This window comes from Mesoplodon mirus (genome assembly GCF_964341445.2).
Source record: "Mesoplodon mirus genome assembly, chromosome: 12".
Lineage (NCBI taxonomy): Eukaryota > Metazoa > Chordata > Mammalia > Artiodactyla > Ziphiidae > Mesoplodon > Mesoplodon mirus.
Window position 1 is genome coordinate 36473975 of NC_138988.1, and position 15195 is coordinate 36489169.

The window sequence follows — 15195 nt, forward strand, 5'->3', positions numbered from 1 at the left end:
GGGGGCATGAGCACCCTCCCTTCACCCTTAGGAAGAACCCACCACTTCCCTGGTGACGCTCTGGGCCCTGGGGCTCGGGGAGGACTAGAGACTGAGGGAGGCAGGGCAATAAGGGCTTCTCTGGCACAGGGTGAATCCTGTTCCCTGCCCCAGTGAGCTAGGATGGGGCCTGGAGGCCAGACACGAATAGGACTGGGTGGAGAAGTCTGGGCATTCATCTATTGCCAATTTCAGATCTGTGAAGTGTGGCCAGACCTCAAGTCCCCCATCCAGCCCCTTGGGCTGGAATGACTCCCCCCAGGCAATCTGGCCCTGCCAGGGGAGCTGGGGAGCCTGACCAAGACTTCAGGGGGCTGGGCCCTTGGTGTCAGGGACCGGGGCCCAGAATCAGTCTGTGGGGGTCTCTGTCATGGGCACCAGAGGGACAAGGAGCAAAAGAGAGCCCAGCTGCCCCACCCACCCAGCCCATCAACCTCTGATCTCTGATCTCCCTTCCAAGCTATTTCCCCCTTTGACATTTTGCTAGAGCTTAGGGACTTGGGTTTGTGGACATTTCTGTATAAACCACCCACAGCGCAGCTGGGAAGGAGTCTCCCAAAATGGGGAGCTAGCTATTCTGACACAGAGGCATCAGCTGGGCCAGTCGAGGTGGAATGAGAGGCTGCAGGTGGATGGCAAGGCACTTGCTCCCTCCCTCTTCCTCCCTGCCTTCCTGGCCTGGGACGGGGTGGAGCTGTTGCCTTATAAGTGGCAGGCCTGGCGGCAGCGGAGCAAACTACAACCAGCGGCAGCGGCAGCGGCAGGACCCAGGGCAGCTCTACAAGCAGCTTGGTGCCCCGGTTCCCCAGCATGGCCCCCTCAGCCTGGGCCATCTGCTGCCTCCTGTGGGGCCTCCTGCTTCACGGCGGCAGCCTCAGCCCTGGCCGCAGCGTGCCCCGCCTGCGGCTCTCCTACCGAGGTAGGGCAGTGCGCACCCTGTTTGTGTGTGTGTCCCTGGGAGCCCCGGACCCTGCCATACCCCAGCTATGGGACCCCAGCCAGCCCAGGGCAGTCTGTTCTGACAGCAGGAGGGATGCAGTCACTCCCAGCACAGGCTGTGGGAAGGACTTTACAGTCACTCCCTGGCATGTGCTCCTGGCTGGCCGCCAGAGTCAGGAGCCTGGGAGAAAGGCAGGGGGAGGGGGACAGGTCCTGGAAGACATGGCCAGGGTGGAGGTGGGAGAGACAGAGACACACTGGGGGAGAAACTGAGGGGACTGCTGAGGAAAGGAGAGAGACCTCAGCAGAGATGGGCAGAGAGAGATGGGGAGGAGGCAGAGAGGGCAGGTCTGGAGCATCTGTCTGCTCTCAGCTGGGCCCCTTGCCCAGGGCAGACAGTGGGGAAGAGGGCAGCATCCTGTCCCTCTCGTCCACCCTGAAGTGGGGTCCCTCACCCTATACCCCAGCCCTGTTCCCCCTCCTGCCTCTTGCAGCCCACTTTGCAATGCTGACCTTTCATCTTCCCCTCCATCCACGAGGCTCTTTGTACCCTCCCTTCTTTGCCCATCCTGGCCCAGGAGGTTCCTCTGCAGATCTAACCTGATATGTTGTGCTGCAGCTGGCACAGGCCTCTTCTGAATCAGATGAGACAAAGGCTCTCCACAGATTCTTCTTCCTGGGGAAACCAGAGGAGTGATCACCTTCCCCCAGGAACCCCAGTCCAAGGAAGGAGACCCAGGCCTTCTCTGGAGAGTTGGAGGCAGGAAACATGGCTCCACTCTGGAGAGTCTGAAGGGAGTCAGGGCAGGGGTCAGGGGGCTGGGGGTTGTGGAATGTGGTCCTGCCCTGGGAGCTGTGGCTTTGGGCTAAGTCCGGCTACAAGAAAAGGTTCAAATAGGGCAAATCTCCTCCAAAGTACTGTCAGGCATGGAGGGCTTCCTGGAAGAGGCTGTTAATGAGTTTGGGGATAGAGTGAGTGTTTGGGGATAGAGAGGATGACCTTTTGGGCTTGGATCCTCACCTTCCCAATGGTGGCCATCGCCCCTTCCCACCACATCCTGCTGCTCTGCCCTTGCCCACCCATCATTTCCAGCTACCTAGCTGGACCCCAAAGACCTACTTCAGGATCCCCACCTCCTGGGGTCACCATCCCCAGAGAGCCACCCCCATCCCTGGGGCCTGGGTGGGCAGCGTCTATGGACGAGAAAACCCTCTTTAGCCATATTGCTGGACCAGAGCCTAGAGATCCACCTGGCCATACCTGGCCTCTCCCACACCCAGGCCTTAGCCAGGCGCTCCCTCTGATGGAACCCTCTCCCCAGTCCATTTGCTTGCCCCACTGAGTCAGCCTTGCACGCTGCTCAGACCACCCACCCTTCCTCCAGGCTCTCCCAGAACTTCACCCAGCTTGCTGCCATAAGTTCTGCCAGTGGGGCCATCTTCCCTAGGGACTGGGTAGAGCACAGATGGGCCGGGGGAAGATGTTAACTGAATACCAGGAGGCCACGGAGTGAAGGTGTAGGGGGCAGGCCCCTAGGTAGGCTGGGCTGGGTGGGGGGCTCAGAGCCCCCTGTCCCACCCACCCCCAAGGAGTCATTTCCCTGAAGCCCTCCAGCACCCCTTGCATGAAAACATTTTCCAGATGTGAGTGGGGGCAGGGACGGTGAATGCACAGCTGGGACCCTTCACCTCCACAGATTGGCTAGAGAAGTGGGCTGAGCAGCAGGCCCTGACCCCCTCCCTCCCTCCCTCCTAGACCTCCTTTCTGCCAACCGCTCTGCTGTCTTTCTGGGTCCCCGGGGCTCCCTGGACCTTCGGGCCCTCTACCTGGACGAGTACCGGGACCGCCTGTTTCTGGGTGGCCGCGATGCCATCTACTCTTTGCGGCTGGACCAGGCATGGCTGGATCCCCGGGAGGTGAGCTGGACTGACTGGGAAGCGGCTCTGTCTGAGAGCTGGGCAACTCCAGATGGGAGGCCAGCTGGGTCAACTGAGGCTGTGAGGTCAGGGGTCATACAGGCTGTGTTTCAGGTGCTGTGGCCACCGCAACCCGGACAAAGGGAGGAGTGTGTTCGCAAGGGAAGAGATCCTTCGGTGAGTGATGTCGGGAGTGACTGCCCCCCACCATGACCAACACCCAGTCCCTGATCCCCAGGAGAGCCTGGGGCTGCTCCCCAGGTGCCTGTTCTGGGGCCACTTGAAGCAGATCTTGAAGGCTCCTGAGGGTGCTGAAGAATCTACCCCCAGCCCTAGATCATCCCCCCCCCACCCTCCTCCCCCTAGGTGGAGTGTGCCAACTTTGTGAGGGTGCTGCAGCCCCACAACCGGACCCACCTGCTGGCGTGTGGCACTGGTGCCTTCCAGCCAACCTGCGCCCTCATTGCCGTTGGGCATCGTGGAGAGGTGAGCCGGGGCAGCCCCGCAAGGGACGGGGAAGCAGTGACATTTCCTCCCTGTTGTCTGAACGCTCCCCATTGAGCCTGGGTCAGGGCAGAGGGGTCAGAGCCTGAAAGGCACCTTTGTGCCAGGGAGCTGACCCTTCCGGCAAGGTCCTGAATGAGGGCGCCTTCCGCCCACCCCCACTCTCCAGCCGCACGCGATGGCGGCTGCCTGGGTCGGGTCGGGGCTGGCTCCGCTTTCCTAGGTGACGCCTCTCCCTCCCTCCCTCCCTCCCTCTCCCCAGCATGTGCTCCGTCTGGAGCCCCGCAGTGTGGAAAGTGGGCGGGGGAGGTGCCCACACGAGCCCAGCCGCCCCTTCGCCAGCACCTTTGTAGGTGGGTGATGCCCAGGCCAGGGAGGGCATGACAAGGGTGGGAGCTGGCCGATGTCACTGGGAAGGGATGGGGTCTGGGTACAGGGCCTGGCCCTCCTCCCCTGACTCTGCTCCCTACCCTCACCCTAGGAGGGGAGCTGTACACGGGCCTCAATGCTGACTTCCTGGGGCGTGAAGCCATGATCTTCCGGAGTGGGGGTCCCCGACCGGCCTTGCGTTCTGACTCTGACCAGAACCTCCTGCACGGTGAGCCCAGGGGTCTGCTGAGGGCAAGGCTGGCTGGGGTCTGCCCCTGGCACTGGCAGGGAGGTGGGAGAGCTGATGCTGGAGTAGGGACCAGAGTGGCAGCCCATCCCCACTCACTGCCTGGGACTCCGGCCTCCAGTGGGGTCCCTGCACCTCTTCCCCTCCTCACTGGCTCACCCCCAACCCTGTTCCTCCCCTGTGAGGCCCCCACCAGCTTCACCCTGTTACCTTACAGAGCCCAGGTTTGTGATGGCCACCCGGATCCCTGACAACTCCGACCAGGACGATGACAAGGTGTACTTCTTCTTCTCGGAGACAGTCCCTTCACCTGATGGAGGCCCGGGCCGTGTCACTGTCAGCCGCGTGGGCCGCGTCTGCGTGGTGAGAGCTGTGGCAGGGACAGTGAGGTTCACATCCTGGCCGTATGTGCCTTCCCAGACCTGTCCCAAACCGTAGCAGTAGGCAAACTGAGGCGAGGGTGTGGAGCTGACATCCATGACTCCCCCACAAGGGTGAGGGTGGAGGAACAGGAGGAGGGGCCTGTCCTTGGGACCCAAGGCTGACTGGCCCCCACTTCCCAGAATGACGCAGGCGGCCAGCGGGTGCTGGTGAGCAAATGGAGCACCTTCCTCAAGGCCAGGCTGCTCTGCTCCGTGCCAGGCCCTGGAGGTGCCGAGACCCACTTTGACCAACTGGGTAAGGGCATGGCCAGGGCAGGCTGGGTGAGGGCTGGGGAGGGCTCAGAGCCAGTGAGTGGCAGGCATTGGTCGTGGCCTTCTGTCTCCAGAGGACGTGTTCCTGCTGTGGCCCAATGCGGGGAAGAGCCTGGAGGTGTACGCTCTGTTCAGCACGGTCAGGTGGGCACACGGCTTCCCCTCCCCTCCACCCCTGGCCCCGTCTCTGCACTGCAGCCTCCCCTGTTGAGCCCCTGCCTTCACATCTGGCCTCGCCATGGGTCCCCATCTCTGTCCCTGACTCGGTGACTCCGTGGCTGTACTCTCTGCCTGGGGGTCCTCGTTTTCTGGTCTCTGCTGACTGCAGGCACCATCATCCTCTGTCCTACCTGTGGAACCAGGCTGCCCCCTTCCCGCCTCTGACAGCCTCCCTGGCCTGACTGTCCCTGTCCGCCCTTGGCAGTGCTGTGTTCCAGGGCTATGCCGTCTGCGTGTACCACATGGCTGATATCTGGGAGGTCTTCAAGGGGCCCTTTGCCCACCAAGATGGTCCCCAGCACCAGTGGGGGGCCTATGCGGGCAAGGTACCCTTTCCCCGTCCTGGTGTGGTAAGTATCTGCCTGGGACCAGGGCAGGGAAGAGGGCTGAGTAGATGCCAGGAGGGGCTCTGCCTGAGGACAGGCCTGTGTTTGCGTGCAGCCCCAAGGCAGCGGCTGAGCTGGGGCTCCAGAGCAGCTGGGCTGGGTGGGGTGAGGATGGGAGCAGAGCCCAGACCACACTAAGGAGTCTCTCCTACAGCGTGAAGGGTCCACAGGCGGTCCCTCTGAGGTTGGCGTGCCCAGCCAGTGGAGCCTAGAAACAGACTGGGGTGGGGAATGTGACATCACAGGAAGCTTCAGGCACTCCCTTTGCCGCTGCCCACAGTGCCCCAGCAAGATGACCGCACAGCCAGGACGACCATTTGGCAGCACCAAGGACTACCCGGATGAGGTGCTGCAGTTTGCCCGAGCCCACCCACTCATGTTCCGGCCCGTGCGTCCTCGGCAGGGTCGCCCCGTCCTCGTCAAAACTCACCTGGCCCAGCAGTTGCGTCAGATCGTGGTGGACCGCGTGGAGGCAGAGGACGGGTCCTATGACGTCATCTTCCTGGGGACTGGTGGGTGGGCTGAGTGGGGTGGCCGGGCAGGGGAGGTGTGTGAGGACCTATGCTGCCCCTTCCTCTCCCACTGACCCCTCCTCCCCTGCTCCAGACTCAGGCTCCGTGCTCAAGGTCATTGCCCTCCAGGTGGGGGGCCCTGATGAACCTGAGGAGGTGGTTCTGGAGGAGCTCCAGGTGTTTAAGGTGAGTGGGGGGAACTGATGGGAAGGGTCCCCTCAAGCCCCGTCCCTGCGTCTAGGCCTGGCTATGAGAAAGCAGGAGCAAAGTACAGGAGGGAGATGGGCCTGCTGTACTGAACCTGCGGCCAGTGGGGAGTGAAAGTGATGACGCTCACTACTGCAGAGGCCTTGCCGATGCTTTTAAATGACTGCAGGGCCTGGAGATGCAGTCTGTGAGCTGAGAGTCGGGGGGCCCAGTGAGGGATGGCCAAGGCGATCACTCCTTGACAAAGCCCTGCCAGGCTCAAGTTGCACTGAGGGGCGGCTGACACCCCAAGACCCCAAGGGGTTCTGTTGACCCCTCTATAGAGTCAGACAGGGGATCATCTGTGTTTGGGGAACTGTTGTGCTTCCCCACATGGGATGGGTGATTTGGGACAGCTGCCTCATTGCTGGGGAACAGGACTGTGGGAGGGGACACCAGAGCTTTGTGCTTGTAGCCAAGCCTGGCTGGAGGCCAGCCAGGGAGACAGGACCTTTCTGACGTTGGAGAGACTGTCTGGCCTTAGTTGCCAGGGAGTGCACTGACCTGGGAAAAAAAAGCCCAGACAGGGTCCAGAGTCTGGAAGAGGCTGGAAACAGGGATGCAGGGGAGGTCTTGCTTCTTTCCCAGGTGCCAACACCCATCACTGAGATGGAGATCTCCGTCAAAAGGGTAAGAGTAGCTGCCATCTCTTCCCACTCCTCCTTCCTCTCCACTTGTCTCCTGAAGTTTCCCTGAGCACTGCTGTTGTCTGATGGAAAGCTGAGTCACAGCAGGCCCTGGGGCTGCCTGATTAAGCCCTGCAATGAGGGTTGAGAGTTCAGCTGGGAGCTGAGATTCCCACGCATGAAACCAGTGGGAGCGGGAGGCCCGGAGTAAGTGAGCATGTGTTCAGATAAGGGGAGATCCACAAAGGTCAGTTCCTCAGGGGAGACAAAAACGTGCTTGAAAACAAGATCCAGATTTTAAATCAAATAGATTTTAGAGGCCTGCTGTGTGTCCTTTTGCAAGTGGCAAAATCTCCCCAAGTTCATCTGCCCCAGTTCATTTTTGGGTAAATCTCAACTTTTGTACTGGGATTGCTTAAAGCAGAGCTCACCTCCAAAGTCAGGGGCAAGACAGGATAAAGGCCATTGGGGTAGAGGGCAAAGGTCTGCTGCTGGGAGGGTCTGGAGAAGCCCCTTAGAGAAAAGACCCCAGGTGTGCCCCATTCCCTCCACGTCCTAGCATAGGATCTGATGTAGATCAGGTGGGTGATAAACATTTTTTCTTCTGGGAATGCACTCAAGAGGTTCTGGAAGACTCTTGCAAATGTGAGGGGTCTCAGGAAAGCCAAGGGAGCTGAGAGCCTAGCTGCTTCTAGGCAGAGCACAGGCTCACCTTGGGCTCTGCCTATGTTCCTCCCAGCAAATGCTGTACGTGGGCTCGAGGCTGGGCGTGGCCCGGTTGCAGCTGCACCAGTGTGAGACTTACGGCAGTGCCTGTGCAGAGTGCTGCCTGGCCCGGGACCCGTACTGTGCCTGGGATGGTGCCTCCTGTACCCGCTACCGGCCCGGCACCAGCAAGCACCGGTTCCGCCGGCAGGACATCCGGCATGGCAACCCTGCCCTGCAGTGCCTGGGCCAGAGCCAGGAGGGTGAGTGGCAGCTGGCATGGGGGCGCCAGCTGGGCTCTCACAGGGCCCCCACTCACCCCTGTGGCCTGGGCTTGACCCTTGTGAAGTATGGCCTCAGGCCGTTCTTGTAGTAACAGGCAGTCCTCAGTTTCCATATGTGGGCAGCTCCTGTCAGCATATGGGTTAGGGTCTTTGGGCAGAGTGAGCAGCTTAGGGATCACTAGACACCTAGGTCCCTGTCGCATTCATGGGGGCTCCTGGGCTGAGGGAGTCAGTGGGTGGTCCCAGGGATCCTATAGTTCCTGAGCTGAGCCCACCTCCAAATCCTTCCAGAGGAGACTGCGGGACTCGTGGTGACCACCACAATCTATGGCACAGAGCACAACAGCACCTTCCTGGAGTGCCTGCCCAAGTACCCCCAGGCCGCTGTGCGCTGGTTCTTACAGAGGCCACGGGACGAGAGGCCTGACCAGGTGAGCGGCCTGACCAGGTGAGCGAGGACCCTGGCTCCAGCCTGCCTGTGTCCTGAGGTCACACCCCTCCATGAACTCTGGGGGGAACTTGCCAAGATCAACTTAAGAAAAGTATATATTAAAGCCCCTGGGGTGCTAGAAGGAGGTGCCCCTGTTCCTGCCATCTGGGAACACCCAGGCCAGATGTGGTAGAACTTCTCCAGTGACAGGGAGCCCACAAACTCCTGGGCACTGAGCTGGGCTCTGTCTGAGAGCGGGGTAACAGAGATAGAAGAGAGGGAAGGGGTCTAGGCTGGTCAGGAAGGCCCCCATGCTTACACATATGGCTCGTCTTCGAAGGGGTCTCTTCCCCAGGGGTTCTTGGTCCTCCTTTGCCTTAGGCCTGGGTTCCTGATCACTGGCCCTTGCACACACACCTCTACCACACACACACACTCACACACTGCCTGGCCCCACACGTCCTCCCTGGAGTCCAGCTGTCTGCCTAGACCCTCTCCTCCCCCATCCAGAAAAGTCTGTCAAGCCCAGAGATGGCTTCAGTCTGGGGCCTGAGGCTGGGTGTGGGTGGGGGCAGGGTGAAGAACCATTCGCAAGCCACTCCCACGGGTAGGGAAGAGGAGGGAGTGGGTTGATTACAGGAGGGGCCCTCCTTCCAGATTGAGAACTGGAGGAGGCCAGCCTTGGGACAGCTGTTGGGCTGGGCACTGAGAAGTCTCCCCCAGGGAGGAAGGGGCAGGGGAGCGATGAGATGGAGTTACACAACACTCACCACCCAAGCAGTGCTGCCTCAAAGTACACATGTGCGGACTAAAGCCCAGACAGGGTCCAGGCCAGAGACGGGGCTGGATCGGAACCGTGTTCCACCTCCTACACTGTGATGGGGCTGTGGGCCCTGCACTGTGGGGGGAGTGGGCAATGCAGACCAAGACAGGGAGGGCTGTGTGTGTGTGTGTGTGTGTGTATGTGTGTGTGTGTAGAATGGAGGGGAGTTCTTGTCCTGGGTCTGGGGGTATAGCCCCCCTGAGTAAAAGCCCATAAATACTCTTTAACCCTTTGTTCCCTGGGAATATGTGCCAGGGCCCCCCAAGGCCAAGACAGGGGATCCAGAGCTCTGAGTAGGGGAGAAACCAGTCAGTCAAATCTTTGAGAAGGCCCTGTCCTGGATTATGGGAAGGTGGGTCCCTGCCTGCAGTTAGCTCACGGTCGAGGATGCTGAGCCGGCCAAGCTGCTGGGAAGGGGAGAATGAGCCCTGAGATGGCAAATTTGGAAAAGCAGGGGCAGAGAAGCTGATGGTGCAGGCCCTGCTCCAGGCGCCCTCACGCCCTCCCATACCCCCAGCAGGTGAAGACAGATGAGCGCGTCCTGCAAACGGAACAGGGGCTGCTGTTCCGCAGGCTCAACCGCCTGGATGCGGGCACCTACACCTGCATGACGCTGGAGCATGGCTTCTCCCAGGTGGTGGTCCGCCTGGCTCTGGAGGTGATCATGGCTGCACAGCTTGACACTCTGTTCCCCTGGGAGCCGAGGCCAGAGGAGCCTGCAGTCCAAGGAGGCCCTGCCTCCACCCCCTCCAAGGCCTGGTATAAGGACATCCTGCAGCTCATCGGCTTCGCCAACCTGCCCCGGGTGGATGAGTACTGTGAGCGTGTGTGGTGCCCCTCCCGCAGCCGAGGCCGCAGCAAACAGGCCAAGGGCAAGAGTTGGGTGGGGCTGGAACTAGGCAAGAAGGTAAAGAGCCGGGTGCAAGCCGAGCGTAATCGGACACCCCGGGAGGTGGAGGCCACATAGAAGAGTGAGGAGGAGGGCGTGGTCGGGATGGGCCAAGTGGCCAGCAGAAGCCCCCAGCCTCTCCCACCCACCCAGCTAGGGCAGAGGGGGCCAACATGCCTGATTGCCTCTTAGAGATGGGAATCTCTGCCCCCAGACCCCTACCAGGCAACCCACAGGATAGGCTAGGGCCTGATGGAGGGCCTTGTGTCCTGGGCCTGTTCCCTGCCGCTCTCTGTGCTCTCAGTCCCAGGCTGGAGCCAGCATCCTCGGGCTGCTGGCAACTCCAGTGGGCCTGTTATTTGTTCTTGAATGAGGCCCCCAGAGCACATTTCCACTTGTGCTGGAGACAAGAGGGCTGGGTGATTTTTACCCAGCCTGCAGAACAATGGCCATTCTGAGTGACCCTTAGACTGGGTGTGTGGGTGCAGCTGAGGAGGTGTCTGGGCTGGGGGCCCTCAGGCAGCTGAGGAGAGTGGAAGTTGCCCCTAAGCTAGTACCTGCTAAGAAGACCTACCCTGACTGAGGTGGGGAGGGAAAGTGGAGGCGCTGAGAAGGTGGAACAGCAAGACACCCTCACACTTTATGCCCTGATACCTTGGTAATTCCCTGCCACTGCACAACCCCTCTTCTGCACCTCAGAATCACAGAAGCGTAGACTACTAGAGCTCCCTGGGACCTGGGGATGGTCTGGACCTCCCAGCCTGACATCCCTTCATTGGGTCTCGGAGCAGCCAGGCCAGGTTTCCTGGGATGCCCACACCTCCTGATGGGATTGCCCCTCCCCACCATCAGGGTCTCCATGTTGATGAGCAGGGAGGGGATGAATTCTAGGAGAATGTTATCCCCAAACTCTGTGGACTAGAGATAGGGAGAGGGGAGCTGGGGAAGTGTGGGGTGTTTGGAGGAGTGGGCTATCTTTCCCAGGGCAATGCAAGCTGACCCACAGCCTGGGAGGGTGGGGACGTGGCAGTTCTGGGAGCAAGCTGCAGCTGGTGGTCAGGACAAGGGGCAGGGCTTTGCCTGGGAGGCCACAGAAGATTGAGGCTTTTGAGATGGGGAGAGGGTGGGAGACCCTAGGACCGCCTATGGGACCCAGGGGCGGGCATTCTCAAGGACTCCAGAAGGCATCAATTAGCCCAGGAGCCAGATGTTTCCCACCCTGGGATCTTTGGTTTCTGCTAAATAAGGGTTTGTCATGGATGGTTCATTTATGAAGTCTTTTTTTCTTTCAAGGGAAAAAAAATGTAGGGGGAAGCTTCTAAGTCCTGCTGGTTCTTGGGGGCGCTGCTGGCTCAGGTGGCCAGGACGCAATCTGTCTGGGCGTGTAGGGAGGTGTTTTTGCCATCAGCAGTAATGTGTTTCTTGGGCTGGGGAGCAGGGAGGGGGAGGAGGGGGAGGACTAAATGAAAAGTTGTTCCCAGCCTGCATGTGAACAAGTCAGTGACGCACAAAACCGACAGGAGGGAGACAAGAGCATCAGGTTTGAGATTCCCTCCGTTAAAAACCAAGATGAAGGAAGGAGGAGAAAACAGATAAAAAGCAAGACAGGGCTTCCTGCCCCACTGAACTCAAACCCAGACTCTGTCTGCCTTGGATTTTATCCGAGCCACCCCCGCACTCCTTCCCCCAACCCCCCAGCCCCTACCACCTCTAGAGAACTGGGGTCCGAAAAAGGCCCCTCTTCCCCTCTTTACACAGTGAGTGAACCAGAAGCACTAAGGTTAACCTGACAGCACTTTGGGAAGCCTCTGGCCTGGGGTAGCTGTGGCTGGGATGTCAGCATGTAAAAGCAGAGGAGGAGGACCATGGGGGGAGGAGGAGAGAGAGGCCATGGAAGAGGGTGGGGAGACAGCGCAGAGCCCCAGGAATGGGTGTCAGAGCTGCAGCCAGCTCTGCCCCTCTATCCCAGGCTCTGCACTGGCCGCTAGGCTGGGTCCCCTGGGGAAGTTACTTTGGAAAACAGAGGGAGAAGGAGTTAAAAATCCTGAACAAGGAACACCTGCGCTTGGAAAATTATGGACAGCTTCTACTGGTCCATACCTCCCCCAACCCCGCCTCCACGGTACCGTGTGTTATTCACTCCTGGAAATGCTTCTATGTGTGAATTCTATTTTTGTATTCATATGTTGAGATGAGCCTTGTGGTTTCTCTGTCTTCAAAGCACGCTTCTCATAATTACTATTGTTCTTTTTATCGTCACCGCCCCTGAGAGCTGGTGAGGATAGCGCAGGGGTTTTCCACACAACCTGCAAGGAAAGGAATGAAGTTAATACTTATATAACATAATTATTACCATTATTGTATCTGTGTATTTCTGTACTAAATTAACTGATGCCATTTGTGTGAGCTGGAAATGAGGGGCTTTCTCTGTCCTTTCCAGGAGGGAGAAACCACCCTGGGTGGTATTTTCTAGACGGGAAGGAGATGGGTATCAGAGGAAGGAAGGAGTCAGAGGGCTTTGCCTATGAAGCTGAGATTGCTTATTAAATTAGGAAAATCCTGTCCCACGGGCTTCTGAGACTTCTTGGAACTTCAGGAAGACCTTGAGCCAGGGAAAAAAATGCTGGCAAAGGGCAGCTGGGCACGTAGGCAGCACTGCTCCTTTTTCACAATTAACACTTGACTTTGTGATAGCGACACTTGGCCTGGTGCCTGTCTTCATCAGCCACATACCAACGTATATTAAGACCACTATGTTCTTGCCTGGGGGGCCAGGCTGTGCTGTGGGAGCTGCAACTTTGGCAGAGGAGGGGGAGCCCCAGAGTCTGGCCTACGGGACAGGATGCAGGAGACGCCTCTCCCCCAGCCCCACTCCCCCAGTGACATCATGCTCCTGCCCAAAGAGCAGACTCCACTGGTGCTGGAGGGAGATGGGAAAAGGCAGGGGTTCTTTAAAGATGGGAGGGACATCACCCCACCTCACCACAGAGATTAGCCTCTTGCTTGGATGGCCTCCTCAATCTGTGCTATGGACTAGGGGGCTTAACAGTCATCAGTTCCATCTTGCAGCCCAGGCCCTGGAGCAGGACCCCTGCTTTCTCCTCCTGGACCCTGCACAAGCACCCAGGCCTCGCAGAAAGTGAAACCCTGTTGCCCCGCCTCGGGCCATCACCACCCATCTGAGAAGCATCATCAGAGCACCATTTGGTGTGGAGTGCTGGGCTGGGAGGCTGTGTGAATGCAACCTCAGAGCCCCCTTCTCCCCTGGGGTGCATGGTGTCTCTGCTCCCACGTCACCACCCCCCACACCCTGAAGACCCCTTGGGCCTGGACTTCCCCCAGCCCCTCACCACCACCCTCATCTCCAGCCCTATTTCCTGCCTCAGGGATTTCACTCTGTCTTCCTCTCCCAGCTTTTTCCTCTAAGTCTCATACTTCCCCTGGTCTTTGGTCTTGTTTCATGATTTCCCAAACAGGTTTAGAACTGGAAAGGGGCTTCAAGAAAGGGGCTAGTCAAAAGTTGTCCTTTGGAACAACTGTCTCATGAGGTCCTCGACAGTGGTCAAATAAACATGGGATTTCTCTCCCCTTAGCCCCTACAGCGCTGTGCACTGCCTGCTTGCTCGCCCTGTGAAATCCCTGAGGAGCTCGTGATGATCTCTCATTAATCGGCATGCCTACTATGTGCTACATGATCCTCCAGAACACGTAGCCCTCTATCCTTTTTTGTTTCCCATGGAGCAGTTACCACCTCATGTTTCTAATGTTTTGAAGAGCATACTTTGGGAAAATGCTGGTTAGATTAATTCCCTCCCTTTACATTTGAGATTAATTTATTAATCTCTGCCTTCTAAGCCTGTAAACTCTGGAGCCCCTGACTTCGCAGATGGAATAGCCACATCTTGGTTTTCCATGGCTGGCACCAGAGCAGGACCTGCCACCCCAGGGCCAGGGCTGCCAAGCTGCCAGTCTGCTGTCCCTTGGGCCTGGACTCTGCCCTGCCTCTGGCTCCTGTTCTCCCACACCCAGCCTGCCTCCCCAGCCCATTTCCTGCTCCTCCTGTGTCTGGCATCGTCCACTGTGGAGGGCTGGGATTCACCCCAAGCTTGTGGCTGTCCTGCAGTCCAAAAGACTAGCTTCTAAGGAAAGGTGAGGGGCAGAATAAGGGCGGAAAACAGCCCTTTTCACTTTCTCAAATGGCTTCTGTGCTTCCCTTTCATTCAGCTAAGCCTGGGTCGGGTCCCAGACACCCCTAGAATCCTCCAGCTTCAGGAGTGGGCAGGCAGCAGCCATCAGGAGGCAGGTCTGTCTCCTGCCAGGTTATCTGCTCTGTGGGCTTGCAATGCCCCAGATGCAGCTAGAGCCAGGTGGGTCGCAGAGAACTCTCTCGTGCCTCTGCAGTCCAGCAAACTGAGGTGTCTCCAGCCAGCCACATCTCCTTACAAGTAGCAGACAGTTGCTCAGAAACAGACCAATTTCCACCCGAGTTAAGGATTAACCCCAGCCTCACCCAAGTACTAGTCTGCAGGGGCTCTGGCAAGGAGAAAGTTCAACACACACCAGGATCAAATCCCCAGGGATTTCTGAGATTTAAAAACTTGGCCCTGGTGTGCAGAAAGAAGGAATGAGTGGGCCTAGGTTTGGATATAATACCTGCTAAAGAGCTCAAGGATTGTTGGACCCCCACCCTGGCTCCTCTTCCGGACTCACCCACCCTCCTGGTGCACAGGAGATGAAGTAACAGCAGCTGTGGCCCTGTGCCCACTTCCCACTGCCCAGCCCCAGCCCGCCTTTGTGTGGGTACCACTGCTGGCCTCCTCTTCCTTAGAGGCTGTGTCCTAATGAAACCTTTCACTTTCCCCACTGGATTTTCATTAAGGAAACTCCTGGTTCGTCAATGATGCCTTTAAAAAAGTCATTCTCCACTGAGGATTGGAAATGCTGCAGTCTCCAGGGAGGCCTTGAAAGGGATGCTCACCTTCATCCTCACACCAGGCCTCCAGCAGTCAAATAGTAGCTTGCACTCAGGGATTCTGCTATGAGGAGGACTCAGGTGACCAGTTTTGACCCCTTTCCCCCAGGGAGGAAGATGACTGGAGCACACCCTAATCCATCCCAATGGGGTGTGTTTCACCGCCAAGAACATCCCATTGGGCAGAGACGGAAGACCAGGGCAAGGCGACAGTTGTGGGCTGGAGAGGATTCCAAAGTGAATCAAGAGACCTAAAGCAGAGTCCAAGTGTCTGCCATCAAATGGAGGAGACAGTATTAGAGACACTTAAAGCCCAGATTTGCCTGTTAGAAGGACAAGGGGTTTCTGCTCTCACAGATAAAGGTATAGAAGAATGACATGGCAGACCAGCAG

General features: G+C 58.4%; 1 protein-coding gene across 4 annotated transcripts; it reads left to right on the forward strand.

Moving 5' to 3' along the window:
* Nucleotides 1-780: 780 nt before the first annotated feature.
* On the forward strand, nt 781-13367 carry SEMA3G (semaphorin 3G). 4 transcript variants are annotated; one of them, XM_082637216.1, is made up of 16 exons: nt 781-958; nt 2735-2895; nt 3010-3072; nt 3262-3381; nt 3662-3752; nt 3881-3997; nt 4233-4378; nt 4579-4693; nt 4785-4854; nt 5135-5279; nt 5596-5827; nt 5922-6013; nt 6662-6703; nt 7439-7667; nt 7980-8119; nt 12900-13367. In XM_082637216.1, exons 1-16 carry the CDS (start codon nt 850-852, stop codon nt 13011-13013), a joined length of 1986 nt encoding a protein of 661 aa, XP_082493342.1. In that variant the 5' UTR covers nt 781-849; the 3' UTR covers nt 13014-13367. The 4 variants fall into 4 exon arrangements, with proteins under 4 accessions (XP_082493342.1, XP_082493340.1, XP_082493341.1 ...); XM_082637214.1 differs by lacking the exon at nt 12900-13367 and adding an exon at nt 9459-12182; XM_082637215.1 differs by lacking the exon at nt 12900-13367 and adding an exon at nt 9462-12182.
* Nucleotides 13368-15195: the final 1828 nt, after the last annotated feature.

Coding starts and splice junctions, on each gene's coding strand:
- SEMA3G (XM_082637214.1), top strand. CDS start 850: ATGGCCCCCTCAGCCTGGGCCATCTGCTGCCTCCTGTGGGGCCTCCTG. Junction 3,998..4,232: donor TGACCAGAACCTCCTGCACG/GTGAGCCCAGGG, acceptor GTTACCTTACAG/AGCCCAGGTTTGTGATGGCC. Junction 8,120..9,458: donor GGGACGAGAGGCCTGACCAG/GTGAGCGGCCTG, acceptor CCATACCCCCAG/CAGGTGAAGACAGATGAGCG.